At 40.9% G+C, this 21,129-nt stretch overlaps 2 protein-coding genes across 2 annotated transcripts; one reads left to right on the plus strand and one right to left on the minus strand.

The window, feature by feature from the left end:
* The first annotated feature begins 5,413 nt into the window (after positions 1 to 5,413).
* LOC138052369 (histamine H2 receptor-like) lies at positions 5,414 to 8,863 on the plus strand. Its single transcript, XM_068898834.1, has one exon. The coding sequence runs from the start codon at positions 5,545 to 5,547 to the stop codon at positions 6,370 to 6,372; it is 828 nt and encodes a 275-aa protein (XP_068754935.1). The 5' UTR covers positions 5,414 to 5,544; the 3' UTR covers positions 6,373 to 8,863.
* Positions 8,864 to 19,293: 10,430 nt separating this feature from the next.
* LOC138060193 (beta-2 adrenergic receptor-like) lies at positions 19,294 to 20,223 on the minus strand. Its single transcript, XM_068905922.1, has one exon. It carries the CDS (start codon positions 20,221 to 20,223, stop codon positions 19,294 to 19,296), a length of 930 nt encoding a protein of 309 aa, XP_068762023.1.
* Between the last annotated feature and the right edge of the window lie 906 nt (positions 20,224 to 21,129).

Below are 21,129 nucleotides of genomic sequence, written 5' to 3' on the forward strand. Positions count from 1 at the left end.
AAGTGTTGAAACTGGTTAGAGCCACCTTAAATAAGAAATCAATGCATAATTTCCGTTTGCACAGTTCTAAACGCCTTGTGTAGAGTTGTATCGGTAGAATAAAGGCATCGTGATTTCAAATTGCATGGCTGGGTTCATTGTAGTTTTGGAGTCAAGCACTATTATCATTCAGTGCTACTTACAGTGCAACGCGCCTTACCGTGGCCACCCAACAAACTTTCACATTTGACAATCACCCGTAAATAGATCAACTCAACTACCCATGCAATCAAATTCGCACATCCTGATTGGCGGATAATTTGTAAAAACTTTGTAAGGTGGCCACGGTAAGGCGCGTCGCAGTATAAGACTTTGCTGCCTCGGAGCTACTGTAGGTCGACTTTCCATAACAGCCACTTTTCTGCAACTTTATAGTAGTCAATATCCGCAACCTTTACGCCATTTTGTTTTCCCAAGCCAAGAAAGAGTGAGGTAAGAGAGCGGAACCCCATGCTCCATCATCGTTTTTAAAAATCTGTTTTTAGTTTCGCAAAGCTGTTTTAAGTTCTCTTTCTCAATGTCGCGCGGTCAGTTAGATGATCATGGCCGAGGAGAGGCCGGGGATGAGATTTTCCCGCTGTGTCACGTCCATGCAGCGTCCAAATCTTGTAGTAAGAGATAAATGTACAACTTAAGCGGCCCCTCATACGGCAAACTTGAGTTTGCAAAACTCAAGTTGGTGTGGCAAACTGTTGGCGACAAATAGAACTTGCCTCTATTCTCGCCAATAGTTTGCAAACATGTTTGACAACTGTTGTTGTGTCTTTCACACACGCCAACTTGAGTTTGCCAACACGAGTTTGCAAACTTAAGTTTGCCGTGTGAAGGCCGCTTTAGTTTCCACTAAAATGGCTTCCTCAAAAAGTTTCGAGATAGGCCTGTAATTTTCTGGGTCAACCTTTGAAAATTGGAGTTACTCCACAACTCTTCCAGTTGAAAACATGTATCAGGAACGATCACGCCAAAATGGAGACTGCAGACTGTGCAGAGCGTGCAGACTAGGGGTTCAATATGGTGTTACCCTCGCTATTCTTGAGAGCTAAGTAATCGGGCTAACCGAATGTTATTTAGGGCTAAGTCAGGCTAACTGAATTGTCATTTTGCAGACGGTCTGCACAGTTTGAGTCCCGACAGCGACGACGTAACAAATGTAAACGATAATGCACCAGTCAATTGAAATTTGACATAGACCCTGGTCAAAAAGCATCAAGACCCCCGACCGCTGAGGCAGAAATTGAGATCAAATTCCCCTATCCTTGGGGTAAGCAATTTAAAACAATCCAACATTTACTATGGAAAGAAATTTCAAATGTTCTACTTTGGTTTTGTGAAGTTTGCATTTAAGTTACTGGTAGAATGCTAATTTGACACACATTTTTTGTTCAACTATTAAATAAGGGCAAAGCACCCATATTTCATTATTGCTCAAGACCATCTGCTGACAAAACTCTTTGCAAGGTTCAAAGTGACGTGAAATTTAAATTACGCTGCATATCACACATACTAATTAAGCCTGGTTCAAGTCAAGTTTAAAGGAATCTAGGAATTCAGATTGAATATCTCGATATGCGTTGATCAAAGCAACTCTTACCCCCCCCCCCCGAGGGAGGGGGGGGGGGGGGAAGGTATTCCCGACAATTTAGGATAGGTGTGTCCCGCCAAGGTTCTCAACCCCTGACCCTATTTAAGGGTAGAAAATCGACATTCGATACCCTTTTTAAGGCCCATACAAGGTATAATTATATGAAGGTCCCTTTAAAATCACTTTGTTAAACTTGAAAACGTTTATTCAGGCGTGTAGTACAGTTTTAACAGACCATATGTTTTTCGTTTTGCGCGTTAGGGTGGATACTGCAATTTAGTGACCCTATCTAAGGCATAACTACGGATCACAATACCAAAAATACCAGGAAAGGATACCCTGAGCACCTCAAAAACCCTACCCTATCGGGCGGCACATACCTATATAGTGTATATAATAGTACTTCCCCTACCACCGTGCTTGCTCCCAGTTCTACTCTTGCCCCACGTTGGGACGGGACCCAAAGTCAAAACTAGTCAAATACACCACCCCCAGGGGACAGATTGTTGTTCAAAAGCGCTTCAATGCCCCTATAATCCCCCACCCTTCCCCGGGACCTGGGGAATACATTAGGGAATGGATTGTAATGCCTTCAAGACCATCAGCCTTGCCCACAGGGATATAATAAATTAATAAGTTTGCGCAGCCGTTTGAACCTCCTGTACTGTTCTCGATGTCGCTTTCCTCGTTGTTGTGGCAGTACAGGCTTTCCAGTTTCACCAAGATTTGTCAATGAAAGCTGCTAAATGTCGTAACTCAGAGCCACCTGGTGAAGGCGTGTTTCGATGATTCGGCGTTGATACTCGTAACATTTTCTCGTACTGCTCTGCTCTGCTCTGCTCTGCGGTGTAAACACAGACAATAGCATTTTACGAAGAACTCTTCTGCGTTCGGAATTAACAGATTCGTGGCCGTCATGTTGTTTATTGCACAGCTGGTTCTCAGACTCCCTCTTCATTTTTTAAATGCTCGGCACCAGGCTTTCTTGATTTAGAAAAATGTGCACATAAACTTGACATGAATTTTTTTATCAAAAAATGAAAAAGTCGGCTTGATATAGGCATAGCTGCATTGGCAAGGGAAAATTGTTTTGACATGAATATCTGGGAATTTGATACAAATATAAAAAACGTGATGTATAAATATATCGTTTGACATAAATATATGACAACTTGATATGAATATAAGAAATTTGATTTATATAGATGTATAGTTGACAGGTAAAATTGGCAATCTTGATATTTTGTCACATTCGGACAAGTAGCCTAAAGGATACGAAGTTACTGTCTTGGTGTCACGCAAGGAGAAATTTGAAATTCCAAACGTTGTATTCTCAAAACGAAAAACGCTACGGGGCCTAAAACTGGAAAAATATTTACTTCTAAGTAATTTTTTACCTGGTAGATTAAAAAATCAGGAAACTTCGCAGCTTTGACTTTCCAATTTGGTTGCGTCATGTGAAAACACTCTCTTAAATCCGATTGAACACACTGGTTCGATTCACAAAATGTTTGACACAATGGGCAATTGAAAACTGGTTCGATTTACAAAATGTTTCGGAACGACTGAACAAACTGGTTCGCAAGAAAAACAGATCGATTGGAGTGTTGTTAAATGCAATACTAAATGCTCACAGTGAAACACACAAGACCGAAGCAAGATCTAGAAATAACTTAGAAAATTCTCCTTACTTTTAAAGATTGCCGTTCTCAAAGAAAAATTTTCTGTCCACTTTATCAAATACTTTCAGATGTGAGGTTCAATCACCGCGGGCGGAAAGGATTTGCTATAACTTATATTGTGAGCACAGAGTGCTCCAGCGCGCGCTTAGAGAAGCAGAGAGAAGAGCGGGATTTCTAATCGCCGTAATGGGGAGTTTGGAATTACTGAAAGGAACAGAATTGGACTCCCCGAGCGGGGCTTACTTTAATATCTGTGCAAAAATTGAAGAAGGCACGCTTTGTAGTTGTTGACGAGGTGGTATATCTTCGACGATTTTGGAACACGTCGCTTCAGGAAGCTCTTCATTTATCTTCGTATTTTTCTTTTTCGCAGGTTCTGAATGATTTTTCTAACTGGTATCCTTGACGGTTCCCGATCTCGGTATTAAGTTTACCCTTGGGCTGTTTAACAATACTTCTTACAGTCAATCTGTAGACTGTACAAAGATGTCTTACGAAGAGAAGGAAGCTGTTTTGTTTTTGTACAAAACCGTAAAGCAAAATTGCAAATTACACGACCCTACCATTGGGATTCACTGCTGTCATCACCAACAAAGCAATTTATTCGCTACCACAACGGGCTTACCGTTTCAAATTGTTTGGGCTGAATTGTTTCCCAAAGCCATACAGCCCACGATGGGCAATGGGTCTCACTGATACTGTCCTCCTGCCGACAGATCGATTTAATCGCCTCGACAATGGGTTTGGTGTATCCCAAAGCCTAACAGCCCACGATAGGCAAGGGGTTGTATTTGTGCACATCAACTTAAGTGAAACTGGCTGTTGAAAGAAAAGCTCAAGGTGATTTCTGCTTCGAAGTGGTACGTAGTAAGGGCACCCAACGTCAATTTTCGGAAAATATCTGTTCGGAAGACGATTTGAGATCTAGAATTTTCGAAACATTTGTTCTAAAATTTCTTGCTTGCCTGCCTGTCCTAGGATTTTCGAACATCTAAAACATAGTATAATTGCCCACTTTTAAAGGATTTTTACTCTAAAAAGTTCACCTAGAATTTTCGGGAGACTTTTTTCTGGATGAAATTTTCGAAAAGGTAAGCTTTGATCCCTATAATTTTCGGATCACTAGACTTTCAGTTAGGAAATCCGAACAGATGAAAAATTTTAAGGGGATAAAAATATGCCTATATCTACCGTTTAAATACTAAAATACGTTTAACAATGCTATGTCTAAGTGGTTTTGAACTATATTCTCGTTGGGTGCCCCTGACGTAGGAATGACCTGATTCAGTTGGCAATGAAAGCGTCGGACTGCCTTTCGATCGCAAGTTCCGATTAAACCTCGAAAGAAAGTAACCAGACTGCTTCCGTCGTCTTTCGTAAACAACCCTCGAAAGCTGCAGTAATCTGAACAAGCATATCTTAAATCAGACATATTCAATGACACTCACCAGAGAATTGCAACAAACAACACCCCTGAACTTCTGCTCAAATGTACAGGCGAAATCGTTGAACGTGGCGCCAAGCTACGTCACTGCCAAAATCACACAGCATAACCATTGCATCCCAAGGGATCTCAACAGAGGCAATAGAATCCAATGATATACCGAAAATGACCCATGGGAATTCCATTTCTAACAGCCATTAAAACACGACTGTTTTTATACCGTGGATGCGTACACACCCCACGGAAAAACTGTGACCGAGGTCTTGAAAAAGCTGCCCTCGGCCTTTGGCCTCGGAAAGCATTTTCAAGACCACAGTTTTTTGCCATACGGACTGGCAAATAACATATATATCTTTTAGCTTTCGATTAAATGATAAATTAGGCTTTACTTACAATGTATTATTGATTGTTGAGTTCTTAAGTTTTTAAGAAGGCCTCAACGATTAGTTGTCTAATCATTAAGTGTTATATCCTCTAAAAATAAAGTTTGATTGATTGGTTCAGTTAGCGTTGTCTGTTTTCTTTCTAAACTGGTGCTCCCGTTGCTATGTGATGTCACACTGACATGGGAGTGGGTCAACAAACGTTGAGACACCCTTCCGTTACCCTGACGATGACTGACAAGGAATGACTTCAGCGATATTTACCTAAAAATAACCTTCAACTTGCGTCAAAAAGGTGATTGCTTTATGGTATATAATCTCGGATTTGCTTATTGTATGACAGAAAGACCAGAGTATGCCTTAAACAAAGGTAACGACAAAAAACTAGGTTAAAAAGCTACAGGATTAGCACAGATGTTAGACGCAACTGAAATTACATTCATCGTCATATTTACACTGGAGGCAGTGTTAATCATCATTGGAAATTCACTTGCAATTCTTGTGTTCTGTACTCAGAATCTCCGTCGACAGCGACCACATCTTCTTCTGATCAATCTTGCAGTGGCGGACTTGCTTGTGGGGATAGCAGAGCCCTTGGTCTTAGCAACTGAAAACGTTCCTAGAATGCTGGCGGAACCAGGACAAGGAAGAAACATACAAAGTCCCACATCAACGTTCCAGTTCTTTGCTTCTTCTTCGTCAGTGCTTTTACTAGCTCTCATTTCTCTTGAACGAGTCTATGCGGTATTATGGCCACTCCGCCATCGTGTAGCAAACCTTCAAGTTTACGTTTGCAGCGTCCTCATAGTCTGGTTCAGCGGAATTGTCATGACTGTGCTGTCTTTGATACCGGTGTTCTTTAGGAGAGCGAACAGGGTTTACTTTTCTGTTGCCATTCTTACTTGCCTATCTATTTCTTTGCTGATTATCTGCGTCAGTTATGTCAAAATACGAGCTCGACTGCTCGTAATCCCGGAAGGAAGAGTTGCTCACAACACTACCGAGCGCAATCTACGACTTTCCAAAACGATTCTGGGCGTGATTGTCATTTCACTTGTGTTTTGGTTGCCAGCTTTTGTTGTGTACTTTGCTAGGGTATTCTGTCCACAATGTTTTTCTCCTCTTTTAAAGTCATTTGTGAAAGTTCTTCACCTGGCAAATTCGATGGTAAATCCACTAGTGTACACTTTCAGGATGCAGGCTTTTAGAAATGCCTTGGGAAAACTATGCAGACGGAAATAGAGTGGCTGAAACTCGACTGAGAGTTTGCTACACTTCAATTGCTTCAATGATCCATACACCAGACTTCTCATGCATGCAAAGTATGGACAGCAACCAGTGTTGGGCACTGCACGTAGTGGCTGCCGAAGAGCAGAGCACCTTCGTGGCCAGACCAAGTGAATCAACGGGTCCCGTCATGGAAGGAGAAATCTCTTACGGATTGGCCACTGACTTACCGTATGGGATCATTTTGGTTCCACCTGGAGGGAAAATCGATACAGTGAAAGTTTGTATACTGACAGTATAGATGGGGTTGTGACTTAGTGTTCACCAATCTCCGTGAATTAACTCGGAGTCGTGAGGCTTATTCCAACGAAGTCAATTGCAAGCCAACATGCAGATGAAGGATGTATTTCAACTTGATTAAACAAGATGATCCTGCATGTTGGAATAGCGTGGCTTTTGGGGCGTGCTTAACTTCACGTCGACTTAAGCTACTTATCGTTGGGCGAGGTTCAGCGAGCCAAGGAAGGCAGAGAGCGCCGGACGCCACGTCAGGATCTCGAACGTCACCTCAGGATCCCGAACGTCACCAGTGAGGGGGATATCTAGTATCTTTCCTGTATCTTTGGGCGAGGATAAAATTTCTTTTTTGGGTTACAAAATGGGAGGAAGCGCAAGCTTCATCACCCCCTTAGGGATACGTTCTGGTTTCCCCAGGGATTCAATTATCCCCCTTAGCCGGGGGTTTTCGAAGTGACTCTCAAATACGGCTTATCTATCCTTCACCTTTATCGAGCAAAATCTTTTTGAGCAACATTTGATATATTTCAGTCAGACTGGACTACGCTGGTGTGTAAAAGGCCGAAAATGTACCTTTAAATCAGTGATAACGAAAGTGAAAATGAATGGAGTTTTCTTCCTTCAGACTTTTTTACTACGCAGTGAAAATGACTCTTATGGTTGGCCCTCCTGACGGTGCTCAAAGATAGATAAATGTTTCAAGATATCTCGAGAAAATATGTCAGTATTCCACTTTTTGTTGTCGTTTCCAGAGAAACACATCACTATTATTGGATTTTGCATTTCCGGACAGATGTTTTGAAGCGATCCGGCGTGAATAACGCGTCCATGATAATATCTGTGGGGTCAAGTGCTTCCTTGTCATCTCGTTTAATTAAGCCTTTAGTGATAATAAAAATGAAAAAACTATGGAATTTATTTCCTTCAGACGTTTTTACTACGTGATGAAAACAACTCTTATGGTTGGCCTACGTGTTCAAAAATAGATGTTTCATGATATCTTGAAAAATTATGCCAGTATTTTACTTTTTGTTGTTTCCTGAGCTCGAGATGACGTAAACACAACACGATATTTGATTTTGCATTTCCGGACACATGTTTTTGAAGTGATGTTATCCGGCGTGTATTGTGGCCATGATTATAACTGTGGGATGAATATTAGCATAGTGATTCATTTTCATCTCAAGTTATTTAAATGTTACAGGATATAAGTACGAAATTTCAAAAACAGAGTGCCACCGTCATGACAAGAACAAGAAAGACAACAAGTACTGAAAGTAGTGTACGGGCACTTACTTTCTCAAAATAGTAAATTACTTAAAGATAAACTTAAATCCGGGCTTCCCACAGTTCAGAGTTATACGCTGCACAACACGCCCGTGTAATTGGTGCAGGTGGATACTACAAAATCGAAAGAAACGGCTGAAAAAGGGGCTCAATAGGCCCTTTGCATGATGACCGTGTCACGAGAGCTTGTCAATCATAAAAGAATGGTCGTGGTACAAAATAGATGCCAGGATCGAAATGCAATTATTGAGAATATCAACATTGAGGGCACTGACATTTATGTGAGAGGTTTTACAGTGATTTTAATGAAGTGTAGCATCATCCTAGAATCTGAGAAGAATTAGACCTTATTAAGGTCTATACGTGTGCTTTTCGATCAGATAGGAGGAGTCTTTGTCGAATCAATATTATATTTAGTAGTACTCTCATGTAACCTAATCTGAGGGCCTTTACCGGCTCACTAAACCTTGTAAGTAGAAGACATCTCACTTATTATTACGAATACCGTAATCTGGTTGGCTCACTACTCGCTATCTATAGATTGATAGATAAAGTAGTCAAAAAGCCGGTGTTTTGAACAAAAACAAAGCAATGGCTGAAGAAGAGGTTGACAACAACCAACAGTGGTGCAGCAATCCATGTTCATTCAACTTCCACGGCTGCTCAGTTAGTATCGTAAACAACTCAATTACTGTTCTCTCAAAAAACACTAATGATTTATGAACTCTCGATTCTCTTGACTTTGTTCACGTTAGGACTAGTTTCAAAGTACATTTAGATCAATTGTATCCCGTACAGTTTCAAATGATTGCAGTTATGATCGCAAAAAATTACTACAAATTGCCAAAACATAAGTTCGTCTCAAAACGACACAGTGTCGGTCCCAGGTATTATGTAAATTAGGTACGCTTACGTTTTTCATTTTCAGGGAGCAAATCTTTTAAAATCAATAAAAATTGGAATTCAAAGGTAGTATGTGAGTGGATTTCTACTAAAGCAATTCGAATATTGATCTCTAGATGCTTCTGCGCATGTGCGCTTAATACCCAAAATGTTTCGGGCTGGGTTTTGACCAATTCTCTTGACTGCGGGAGAGAAAAGCTCTGGGGAACCCTGAAAAAAAGTGTGTTCTCATTTGTTTTCGTGAAGAACAATCAAACGCGTCTCTAATTGGTGCATTCACGTTAGCATGAGGAGTGAGCAGGCGAGGTAAACTTCAAATAGCCAATTTTTGGTTATAAGAACCCTAAGGCGCATGCTCTCCTACATAGAGTTTCCCAAAGCCTTGGCTCGATCCAAGGCTCTGGTGACGAGAATGGGTTTCGACCCAAAACCCAAGTAGTCATTTTAGGGCTTCCTGAGCAAATACGAAGATTACATGCTCTCTGTCTATTGTTGGCTTTCACTCACGTGAGCAACAGCCATGTTTTTCAACGAAAACAAAAGAAAACGTTTGCATAATAATAGAGTTCAATTCCCGGAGGATTTTGTGGGGCCTACAACATGGCCGCCGTTTCTTTGTTTAGGGGCTCCGACATGGCCGCCATGACGTCATGTGAAAATCGAGAATATATATATTGGGTTTTGCATTCCTGGTTTTGGTCTGATTCTGGATTCCTGGATTTCTTTACGCCCTTCGAGACTCTGGTGTTCTGGCGTGTGAAAAATTCAAAGTAGCAGTGGCTACACCTTCCCCGGCTGAACTTTGATGCAAAACAGATTGTCAAGAAATCTTCAATAGCCAGTGTTAAAAAATGGTGCCCAAATAATGAACTAATGTACCGCATAAAATAACATTAAGTTAAGCGATAAAGTTAAGCCAAGATCAACTACCAAAAAGACCGTCCAAATTCAGCACTTAAGCATGAAGGAAGGATGTGCATGTTTTAGTGTGATTGGATGCATTTGACAGATACTTGTGGTTGCTCCCGATGAAGAAAAAAGGCAAGTCATCTAACGCGATATGTAGCGAAGGTCCGGTTATCAATGACTTCAAAGTAATTGGGGAATGAAGTTTGTAGGAAAGGTTACCTTTATATGTAAGACATTTAAAATAAAAGTAATTAAATCGAGGCCATTCAACACACAGTGGCCGGAAAAACTTTGACTGAGAGATCCCATAGACAACTAGGAAAGAAGATCTTGAACGACTTGGTTTCTCTGGGGAGGAAATGTGTATTAATTGTGCAGCGAATCTTAATGATTACAACAGGGTTCTGAAAACTCTTTTGAAACCTACAACGGGTAGAAAGTCCAGTCTACTACAGAAAACAGGGACGAGGAACCCTCAATGGGGCCAGGGTTCAAACATATAAGGGTTGAATTTGTTGGTTCTCTACTTTTCTAAAGAGACTTTTCTCCGGGTCCTTCAGTTTTCACTTCTTCTCAAAAACCAACCTTTGATTTAGCCGCAGCGCCAAATACAGTGGACATTTGAGAGACCTGTGGCAGAATATCGTTTTCATCGTAGTCAGATATGTCACGCCACGCCGGTGCTTTTCACGAAACTCTTGGCTTGATATTGTCATACCGGACAAAAACGAAAAGTCATCGCGAAAGCTCACACTGACTTCTCAGCGCAAGCACCACTTCCCTTCTTCGAGTTATTGCGTTCTCAGACTGAATTCGCAGAAGAAAGTATCCTTCAAGTGATTTTCGTCTGCTCTGAGAGCCAGCAACTTGGTCCTCCTTTGAAATCGATTTTTTCGATCAAGCGCGATAGAACAGCGATGAACGCGGGAATATTATACCTCTTGCCCTTATTTTCGGTTCCCACTGTAAATAATTGTCACTAAAATTGTTTTTTTTAATGTGAGCACATGCGAAAATGATTGATTCAAGAAAACGCTTGAAGTGGCAAGGGAAATGTTCGATTACCATCATACTTAACCTACCTTGGCACTTTGACCACGTCCCATCCGACTCTCAGTCGTCTTGAGGGATCAGTGACATTTGCAACCAAACTTCACATTTTACAAAGACAACAGCGTCCCACGTAAACGCTACCAGACGTTTTGTAGTTATTAAAGAAAACGGCCCTGTCTTTCTGACAGCCACTTTAGTTGCTGTCTCAAATGCTTTTAGTTCCTCTTTTTCGTTAGCAATACCTCAGTTGATGGCTTGAATTCCTGATAGACCATATTCCACTATAATGTGCTTCATTTCGGGAAGGAGTGACTGGTTTGGCTTTAGAATACTCCCACCGTTGCTTGCAGCAAGCCTGCCTTAATCAAGCTGCCAAACGCGATCTGAGCCACTACAAAAACTGGCGTGGCATCACGTTGCTGAAGATGATGAGAAAAGTGTCTGCGGAGTGATATTAGATTAAAACGGCATTGGACAAGAAGCTTAGGGAGATGCAGGCGGGATTTCAAGTTGGTCGGAGCGCCTTACGGACCTGGGGCCCGTTTCTCGAAAGTCCCGAAAACTTTTCGGGCCCGAAAAGCCATTTGAGAAATTGCCAACCACTAGTTTTGGAAAGCCAATCTTTTAACACGTATTTAAGGCAGCAAAAAGAAAAATAACTGTGAAGTTTGACGAATTAAATCCTCTCCTTTCTTGAGATACAAAGGGAATTGTGACGCATGAAAACGGCCCGTAAAGTTTCGGGACTTTTGAGAAACGGGCCCCAGATAGCTATGCACGACTGGTAGGGTGGTCCACATCACCACCAATCAGGACTCAAGCTGAGGATCTTTGCGTCAAATGCGAATGCCCTTCTCTTTTATGGTGCGGAAACTTGGAGACTGAACAAGGGTCTGAAGCAGAAGCTGCCTGTGTTCATTAACAAGTGTCTAAGGAACATCCTGCGAATTTGTTGGCCGTGAGGAATCCGAAATGCGGAGCAGTTGAGGCAGGCTGGGGAGCGGTCGATAGAGAGAGATAAAGTACGAACGTGGGGATGGACTGGCCGCACATCGTGGAGACCAGATGGAAATGTGACTAAGACAGCCCTAGAGTGAAACCTGCAGGGTAAACGCAAGTGAAAGGACCCAGACACACTTGAAGGCGTATACGAATGTTAGAACTTGATTAGAGAGAACTTACCTAGCGTGAAGCAAAAGCCAACTCTCAAAATAGAGTGAAATGGCAAGCATTAACTAGCATATCGTGACCAGTTATTGCCATTGAGTTTCAATTGGTGCATGATTTTATGTATGTGATATAAGATGCATGATAAGTACAAAACCTGTGATAAAGTCGATGTTCGATTGTTGGTATATTAGCCATCGTTAAAGCATCAGAATATTTTGCAGTGTGGAAAGATTGCTCTTAGCACACGTCTCTGTATCGCTTCCAGATGACCAATGAGGTATCCAGTAGACGGGAAAAACCATGCTGGCTCTGCATTCTCAATAATAGATCTGATTTATGTTATGTAAATGTGGACATGTTCGTTAGCAGCCACACCAGCTCGTTTGAGTAGTCTAATAAAGGATAGATACGTTTTGCTGCCTTGTTGGTGACGGCGTTGATATGATCGTTCCATGTCAGGTCATTTGTTACGTGGACACAAGTACCTTATAAATAGTCACTCTTTCGAGTCGGTCATCCCCGATGGTGATTTTTGGGATGTCCGGTAGTACGCTTTGAAAGCACACGAGCATTTCTTTACATAAGTGGGTTGAAAATCTGGCCAACGAAATAGAAGAAGCAGATAATTAACATGGACAGCGGCGAGAAGTTTGGAAAAAAATTAAGATTAACGACAAATCTTCACGCAAACCATGCGCCGTGAGAGCAAAAGACGGAAAATTAATCAGTGATAAAACATCTAATGGTTGAGAGGTGGGTAGAGCACTTCGAAGAACTTCTGAATCCTTCAGCTTAGCTGGAGAAGAAATACCAGAAGTATTAAGTGATAAAGAAATTATCTGTGGCTTTCCTGACTTGTCTAACGAATTTAAAAGATGGTCCTCCTACATCAGGTGAAATATCAGATGCACTAAGAAGGCTTAAGAATTACAATCTTCGTGCTTGTGCAAACTCACACCGGTTCCAGTGGTTTCACTAACTTTTGCACTGGATGACTGGGCTAATCAATGTAAGCGGCGGTCACTCTTATCTTTTACAAAGGTTTGAGTGAAAATCAAGGCAAAGTAGCCAGCGGTGAGAGACAAATTTCTGAAAAAAAGTCGGCGGTATACCCCCGGTGACCGGCTTCTAACGAAACCCCTGCGGTTCCCACTTGTGAAATAAACACAACAGTAAGATAAGCATACGCGCAAGGAAAGGAAAGAGTTTCCTTTCTTGCGCTTTACGCTGATGTCTATTCCTCATTCATTTCGAGGCGGTTCCCACACATTTTTTTAATACTTACGCTTGTGCTTATTGCACAAGTGGGAACCGGACTTAACCTGTAGCTGAATCATGTCGCAAATGAGATGCAGGATTCTCTTTCAAACTATTCGGAGTGATCGGATTTGTTCGGAAATCTACTGTCTTAAACTGCTTTTATATTTGATGGACAGTTATTTTCCTGTAGATTTGCATTTGTAAGAGACTAACCGCAACCAATTGGAGTCTATTAAGAACCCACATGGGAGTTCAAGTGAGACAAGAGTAATTTATGCCAGAAAGCAAGTATATCATATACTTGCCGATTATGTCCTACAAACAATAGGCATTCTGCGCCATGAAGTAGCCGAAGGTATACCACTGTTGAAAGATGAAGACCACGAGGAACCCTCGACATATCGCCCGCTCTCAATGCTGTCTGTTGCAAAAAGGCTTCACTATAACAAGAGAATACGAGGTAAGAGAGAGAATCCCAGTGCTCCATGATAATTATATGAAATTTAGTTTTAGATTCTGCCCGTCCTGCAAAGGTTTTATATACCGGTATCTCTTGTTACCTTGACTGCGCTGTCCATTTTCACACCGAACTGACCAATAGTTCGTCGTCCTTGAAATAATCACGCCTTATGACACAGGGCTAATACTGAATAGATTTTAAACAATCTTCATCTTCATCTTCATCGTAAGAGGATCTAATAAGGGTGTCGCTCTCTTGCATTATATTCTCTTAACTATTTAACAATTAGACCCGTAGCCCGCAAGGGCTACGGGTCAATAGCCCATGAGGCGAAGCCGAATTGGATATTGACCCGTGGCTCTTGAGGGCGAGGGGTCTAATTGTTTTAGTATCACCCAACTAGTCGGACAGAAAAGGCCTATAATAAAGTTAGCAAATGTAAGTTGAAAATATATCTATTTGGGAATAAAACGAAAGAAAGCGTCACGCTTTTCGCTACTTGAGGACTATTACTAATAGTCCTCAAGTAGCGTAGCCAATCAAAATGCAGCATTTGCATTAGTCCACTAGTTGGGTGATACTAAATAACAATTCACCTCTTATGAAGGAGGGAAGTGATCCTCGCACTTATCTGGGAAATTTAAGCAATTGTCTCTAATAGAAACCTAAAAAATTGAGGTGGTTTCAACGGAATTCGAACCCATGTCCTCTGCGATACTGGTGCAATGCTCTACCCAAGATCAATGCAACGTAAAGGACGCTGGGATTGTTTGGCGCGAAAGCAAGGCTTTGGTAAGTACACTTTCAATATGGCGGAAGTGGATTTGTTTCAGTCACGCCACGCAAAGACGATGTGCAAAAATGGCTGAAAGCACGCGGACTCAAAACGACAGGTCGAAAGCAAGAACTAATAAACCGTGTTTTAAAAGCGAAGCAAAATGGAATCGAAACAACCGTGGAAAGAGAAACCAGAGAGAAAGGGCAGCAAGAAAAGAGAGCCGTACAAAAACTTCAAACTCTCTCAGTAGTCCTTCCGAACCCAAAGACGCTGAACCGACTGGTCGCAAGAGCTATCAAAGCTTTCCCGTATAACCGAACTGCAGCAGTTCTCCTTGTTTCCTTGACTTCCTGTCTTGTAAGCTATCTATTTGAGTCTCACTTTGGAGGGATATTCAAGGAGACATCTAATGGTTCCAGTAAGTCCTTAATTGCAAACCCCTTGTCTGCTATCACATGCGTACGCTGTCACCTGGTTGAAGAAGAAGCAAACCACTCTCTTTGACAATTTGTTCCATATAACTTTGGATGAGCTGATTTTTTCTAAGCCTCTCTTTATGTCATTTACGCATGTGCGAAATGGTGGTTGTCATGAAGGCTTGGAAATAGCTTAAACCCATTGTTAGAAAAATTCCGAAACAGCTGTCCATGGCTGCTAACTGACCGGGTGAAATGGTTGTGCGCATGCGTGATGTGTTGGCCACACCGGGTTGGTGTTAGCGTGTGTCACCTTGCTTTTATTGTTGTTCCAATTTATGATTCCCGAAGTTAAAACCACGCAATATCTGTGAAATAAATGAAGCAAATTACTAGGAGGTTACGACGGTATTCAGACTAGAAGACTGATGCAGTCAAGAGCAAAATTCGGACAAGCTATTGATTCTTGGTATGGAACCCGCAGAACAAAGCAAGCCAAGTGAGACACTTCTCCGGATAACTATCATTGTCATTGTCATTGAAAGCTTTCAAGTTTTTTTAAGGATGGCCATGTACAAGACATTAGTTTAAGTCTTATCAAAGACAGGAGCGGCTACTGCTTTGTGAAATCCAAGGTATTGCCATCAATGCCGCAAGACCGAGTTTACAGCATGTAGGTCTCGATTGTAAAGGAAACGGCTAAATTGTTTTCAGCAGATTGTAATTGCACAGCAGGGTATGTAAATGAGGTTTACTTTCTTTTACCTACGTCCTTTTATTGTAATCTTATCAGCATGTTATACATGGCGAATTTGGACACATCCTACGACTAGCACTGTTCTCCTAGGATTGTGTACAAACTTATTATAACCCTGTAGGATACATTTAAGCAGACTGGTTGAAGAGCTTCACGCCTCTCACAATAAATGAGAACTGGAGGAGATGAAGGGGGTGACAATTATCCTTCCCCCCCCCCCGTGAGAATTGTCACTTATAAAAACATCATGCTAGTGGAGGTTCTGTCTAAAAAAATTGGCCTTCATCTCAGGGAAAAATAAGGCCCACGGACAAGTTGCCTTTTAAAAATATTCTTACTGTGATAACTTCCCCACACCCCGGCCCGTCCAGCTACTTCTAATATTCCCTCCCTTAGAAGGGTGGATACCTGATTTCCCACAGCTAAATCCTAACACTGCTCTCACTTCAGGTTAGGTGAGGCCTGTAATCATACAGCAGCACTAATGTCTGCTCTAGAAGACTATGGAAAGGGCCACAATGACACTACTTCAGAAAGTGTTACATGCACATCCAAACCCTCTGAGTGGAACAAGCCACGCAAAAGGAAGCTTAGTCCAAGCGTATTGATGAGATGAGGCCAATCAAGCACCGATACGGGAAAATACTAAGAATGACGGCAGTTCCCAACACTAACGTGTATAAAGCCTGTTCCTTCCTAAGCTTTTAGATGATCTACGAAGGGTAAATCGTCAAAGTGCTTTATTCACGGCCTTTGAAAAGCACATTGTTCCATCAGATCATGACATTGCAAGTGATTTTAAACGTTGGAGCGTATGAGGAAGTTTCAAGCTCTCTAGTTTATGAGCATCTATCTAGTTCTTCCCTAAAAATAGTACCTGAACAGCACTCACCTGAACAAAGCACAGTAAACTCAAATCATGCACAACTTTTTCACTTGGGTTGCATATCTCCATTTAGTGCTCTTGCCCCAAGTTTCAGTGACATAAAGGAGAAAGTCATGGGAATAAAGAGAAAGCTAACTTTTACTGAGAAGGAAATTCAGCTTGTTGAAAACAAAACAAGGCTACAGTGTAAAGATTCCAATTGGTATTTGCATGGCAAAGGAAGAATAATTGCATCAAAATGCAAACGTGTAGCCAGCCTTAAACTTACTGCATCTCCTTCAAAGGCCTCTCAAAGAACTACTACAAGGTGACAGGTTACCTCAGACTTCTGCCATGCGTCAAGGTCTGGAAAAGGAGGATGACAATGCAGATACATTTCTTTCCAAAATGGCGGCTGATGGAAAACATGGTTTTTCTTTTAGGAAGTGTGGGCTCTTAATAAGCAAGACGCATGAGTTTTTGGGATCAAGTCGTGATCGCATAATTCAAGACCCATCAGAGGAATCCCCAGGTGTGGCTGAGTTTAAATATTTGCAAGTAAAAGAAAATGAGACATTACGAGATGTGTCACTAAGACAAAACATCTGTGTGAAAGGAAAGAAAGGCAACTATACTAGTCTACTGGTTAACAAAAAGCACAAGTGCTTTTTTCAGCTTTACCAGCAAATGTTCGTCAGGGAATCACACTGGGGAATTCTTATCATCAAGGGAGCTAATGGAGACATTTTCATGAAAAAGTTAAATTTGAAGAACATTTTTGGTCAACTATATTGGAAAAACTTGAAAGGTTTTTTGATTCTGTCATGATGTATGAACTTGCTTACCCACGAGTGCAACTTGGTCTTGAGAGTCAGAGTAATCTTTTCGGAATCATTGTAAGATTTTTTTTTTGCTGTGTTACGATGTATTAATTGTAAGCTCACATCTAATCTTCAGTGTCACAGGTCACTCTGCTCCACAGCACATGGAGAAAGCTAGCATCCTCATAGACAGTGGCATTGCAAAACTCAACAGTAATATACTTGTTTTAATAAATTTCACGATTTACAAAATAACATGTCCATATTGCGGGAAAGCCTTCATATGATATTTTCCCCACTAAAAAAATCACATTGTGGAGCATATGAAGCTGACTGGGGTTTTTACCGTAATCCTTCCAAATGACTTTCCTTAATCATTAAAAGGATGGTAATGACACTGAACTCACAAGAGGAGGCTGAAGGGTGGTAAGGGCTGCGCAAACTAACACTATGTTGTTAGCATTATGCCACTCAGTGGCAGGGATGATACCTTGCAATATTCTAAAGTTTTTGATTTGTTCCATTTTTCTTTCAACATGGATTCGAACTGCAGCAATTCTCCTTGTTTCCTTGACTTCCTGTCTTGTAAGCTATCTATTTGAGTCTCACTTTGGAGGGATATTCAAGGAGACATCCAAAGGTTCCAGTAAGTCCTTAATTGCAAACCCCTTGTCTGCTATCACATGCGTACGCTGTCACCTGGTTGAAGAAGAAGTAAACCACTCTCTTTGACAATTTGTTCCATATAACTTTGGATGAGCTGATTTTTTTCAATCCTATGTGCGAAATGGTGGTTGTCATGAAGGCTTGGAAATAGCTTAAACCCATTGTTAGAAAAAATTTGTAGCAGATTTTAGTTGCTGATTCGATGGCTTAGCTGTCAATACAGAGGAGATGATGCGAGGGTTCGAATCCTTGGAGAGGCATGGAATGTTGTGGAAGCTCACGGTAAGTGACACAGTTCGTTGGTAGTAATGTAAGAAACAGTAAAGAAGGAGAGAAGGAAAGGGAGAGACGGTAAGTGGAAGAAGGACGGAAGGCAAAGGAATTATTTGTTCATTTTTTTAATATGCTCCACTGAAAATCCAGGCCCCATTTTTTTTTATTACATCCCCCAAGAAAGGGAAAACTCTTTTCTGGACAGTTCATCATAACCTAAATTGAAAAAAATTGACCTAGGCTGAAAAAATCAACGTAAGTTGAAAAAGTTAACCTGAATTTAAATCCAACCTGTATTTTTATTTTTAACAGGTACACCTCGATGGGCTCCATACCACACCCAATATTGCTTACCAGTCATAAACTATAATTTTGCCGAATTTGGTGCTTCACCACGAAACTCACAATTACTTTTCAATTCTGCTTACCCTGCAAGCAGGCTCTTCAGTTGAAAATGGCGCGCGAACGAAATATAAGGACTTGGTGACTAGTTACCAAGCCATTACATTTCGATTACTCGCCATTTTCAACGGAAGAGCTTGTTTGCACGCTACATTCTGCCAGACTAAATATGACGCATTTGAAAAAAAAGAAAAAAAAAACCTGTTGAAAGTTCCCCTTTTTTTCTCAGTAGTATGTCGTAAAAATTATGGAATAAATTTTCGTAGGCTTCACGATAGCGTGATAATGCCACGCGACAGGCTTTTCTAGAGTTTTACTGACATGCACTGGTTTCTATGCTTGTTTTAAGACTACCCCTTCCATTTTTCAAAATGGGATGTAAAAGTCAAAAACGATATTCCCAAATCATCTTTTCGATTCGGTAATACATTGTTATCCCCGCCCTCCTTAGCAGTAACAATAGACAGTTAAAAATCTCAGAGCACTTAAAATTTGGCAGCTAATAAATAAGTTATTTCTTTATTTCCCAGAACGCTGGTGCGTGGCTCCTTTTCTCGAAAGGTTTTGTTTCATACTACAGTTCTTGCCAAGTTTAACAACAATTCATCATGGACAAATTCTAATCTACGGGAAGCACTGATTGTGACAAAGGTTTGAAAATGAACTTCCTTAGTTCGCGTTGGCGCCAGCAATAAATCAATGGATTAAGAAGCGAATTAATCGTAACTAAGGTCCAAACCATTTCCTTCAAAAAATAGAGTCTGTTATCAAAATTCCTAAATACAAGGAATAAAATCCCGGGTAAGATGCACAGTCCAAGTGCAGAGAATACAAACACGGTTGTCTTAAGCGCTTTGCCTTCCTTTAAGAATCTTTCTACATCTTCTTGCGAAAGACATTGAGCTTTAATCATCTTTTTATGTCGACGGGTCTCTGAGTACAGGACAGCGTAAGAACACGAAACGAAAGCTACACTCGCTATTGCTATATGTGCTCCAAATACACCGTATAGGCTACTTTTTTTATCAATTTGGTACAATCCAATACGACATGTACCACTGTACATCCAAGAAAACAAGATTGCCAACTTGATGTTTCTTTTCGTCAGAACTTGGTGGTAGCGATACGGAAATTTGATCGCACACAGTCTCTCGCAAACAACTGCCAGGAGATGCAGACACGAGGAAAGAGACAACCAGGGAAAAAAGAACCATAAAAAATTGAAGAAACCGGCAAACGTTTCTTCTGTATCAACTAACTGGGATAAGTTCCAAATGATGAACAATGGCTGAGACGTCAGACCTGTCAAGACGTCGGTGACTGCCAAACATGCCAACATAATGTTCGCGTTACTCTGAAGACTGGGTCTTCTTTTTATAGCAACTATCACCAACGTATTCAATCCAACTGTGAATGGGCAAGCGATGGTGTTAATGGTTATGTTAAAGATTAAGTAGACAACTCTGTAGGCTTGTTGTGTTTCGTCTTGCGTAGGAGAGTCCATCTCTTTGGTAATGTTTGTCATATTCGAGGCAGTCAAGTTCGCCATTCTACGAGACAGGCAATACTAACGTACAAAAGTAGCGTTGCTGTTTAGTTCATAGCCGTTGAAGGTACGTCTTACAGGATAGGGGATTAATTAGCTAATTCAGAAGTTGAATAATTTTATCTTTTAGAAAAACAACACGTCATTTCGACATCAAACTTCAGAACAGCTGCATAATCTTTTAAAAGTTTTCGGCTTTAAGAGTCCGTCTTTTGTTTAAAGTGCGACGGAAGATTACACTTGGACTGAAAAAAATAGCTGCCTGGCTACTTCCAAACAGATTTATGTTGTTTTTAAGTAGTCTTCTTCTCCCTAGTAAGGTCGATGAAAACAGATCGTTATTCCTGCTCCGATTAATATAATCAAACTCTCACTGCATGTTGTTACAAAACTGGCACACAATGCCAAAAAAAGTGTTGTCATTTCACAGAACACCACATATTTCTTCAAGAGTAATCGTTGGCTGGCTTATAAGCAGTTTAAACGAAAACGAAACTTGAAAACTGCTAAAAATGGTTAGCCAGGATGAAGTAAAGTTGCCGTTCATGCGTGTTTCTTTGATTTGTAATCGGTTTTCTCGTTAATGCTTTTAACGTTTTGCCAGCTAATTACTGTGCCGCCATGTGGACTTGAATGTTCCAATTTCGGGAAATTCTCACTAAAGGCTATAGTAGTTTTTTCCCTTTCACGCTATGGCCTTTATTTTCTTTTTCTTTAGCTTAAAATAAATTTGAATCAACAAACTTTTCGAAACTGATTTCACGATAAAAGTTAACGTTAAAAAACAACGACGTTTCGACCGCTCGACGGTCATTTTCAAGTTAAAAAGTAAAATATGTTTGTATGCACTTAAATGTATACAATCGATTATAATAATGCTAATGAGATACTGACTAAAACTCTAAATAT

The sequence above is a fragment of the Montipora capricornis genome, chromosome 1 (genome assembly GCF_036669925.1).
Source record: "Montipora capricornis isolate CH-2021 chromosome 1, ASM3666992v2, whole genome shotgun sequence".
Lineage (NCBI taxonomy): Eukaryota > Metazoa > Cnidaria > Anthozoa > Scleractinia > Acroporidae > Montipora > Montipora capricornis.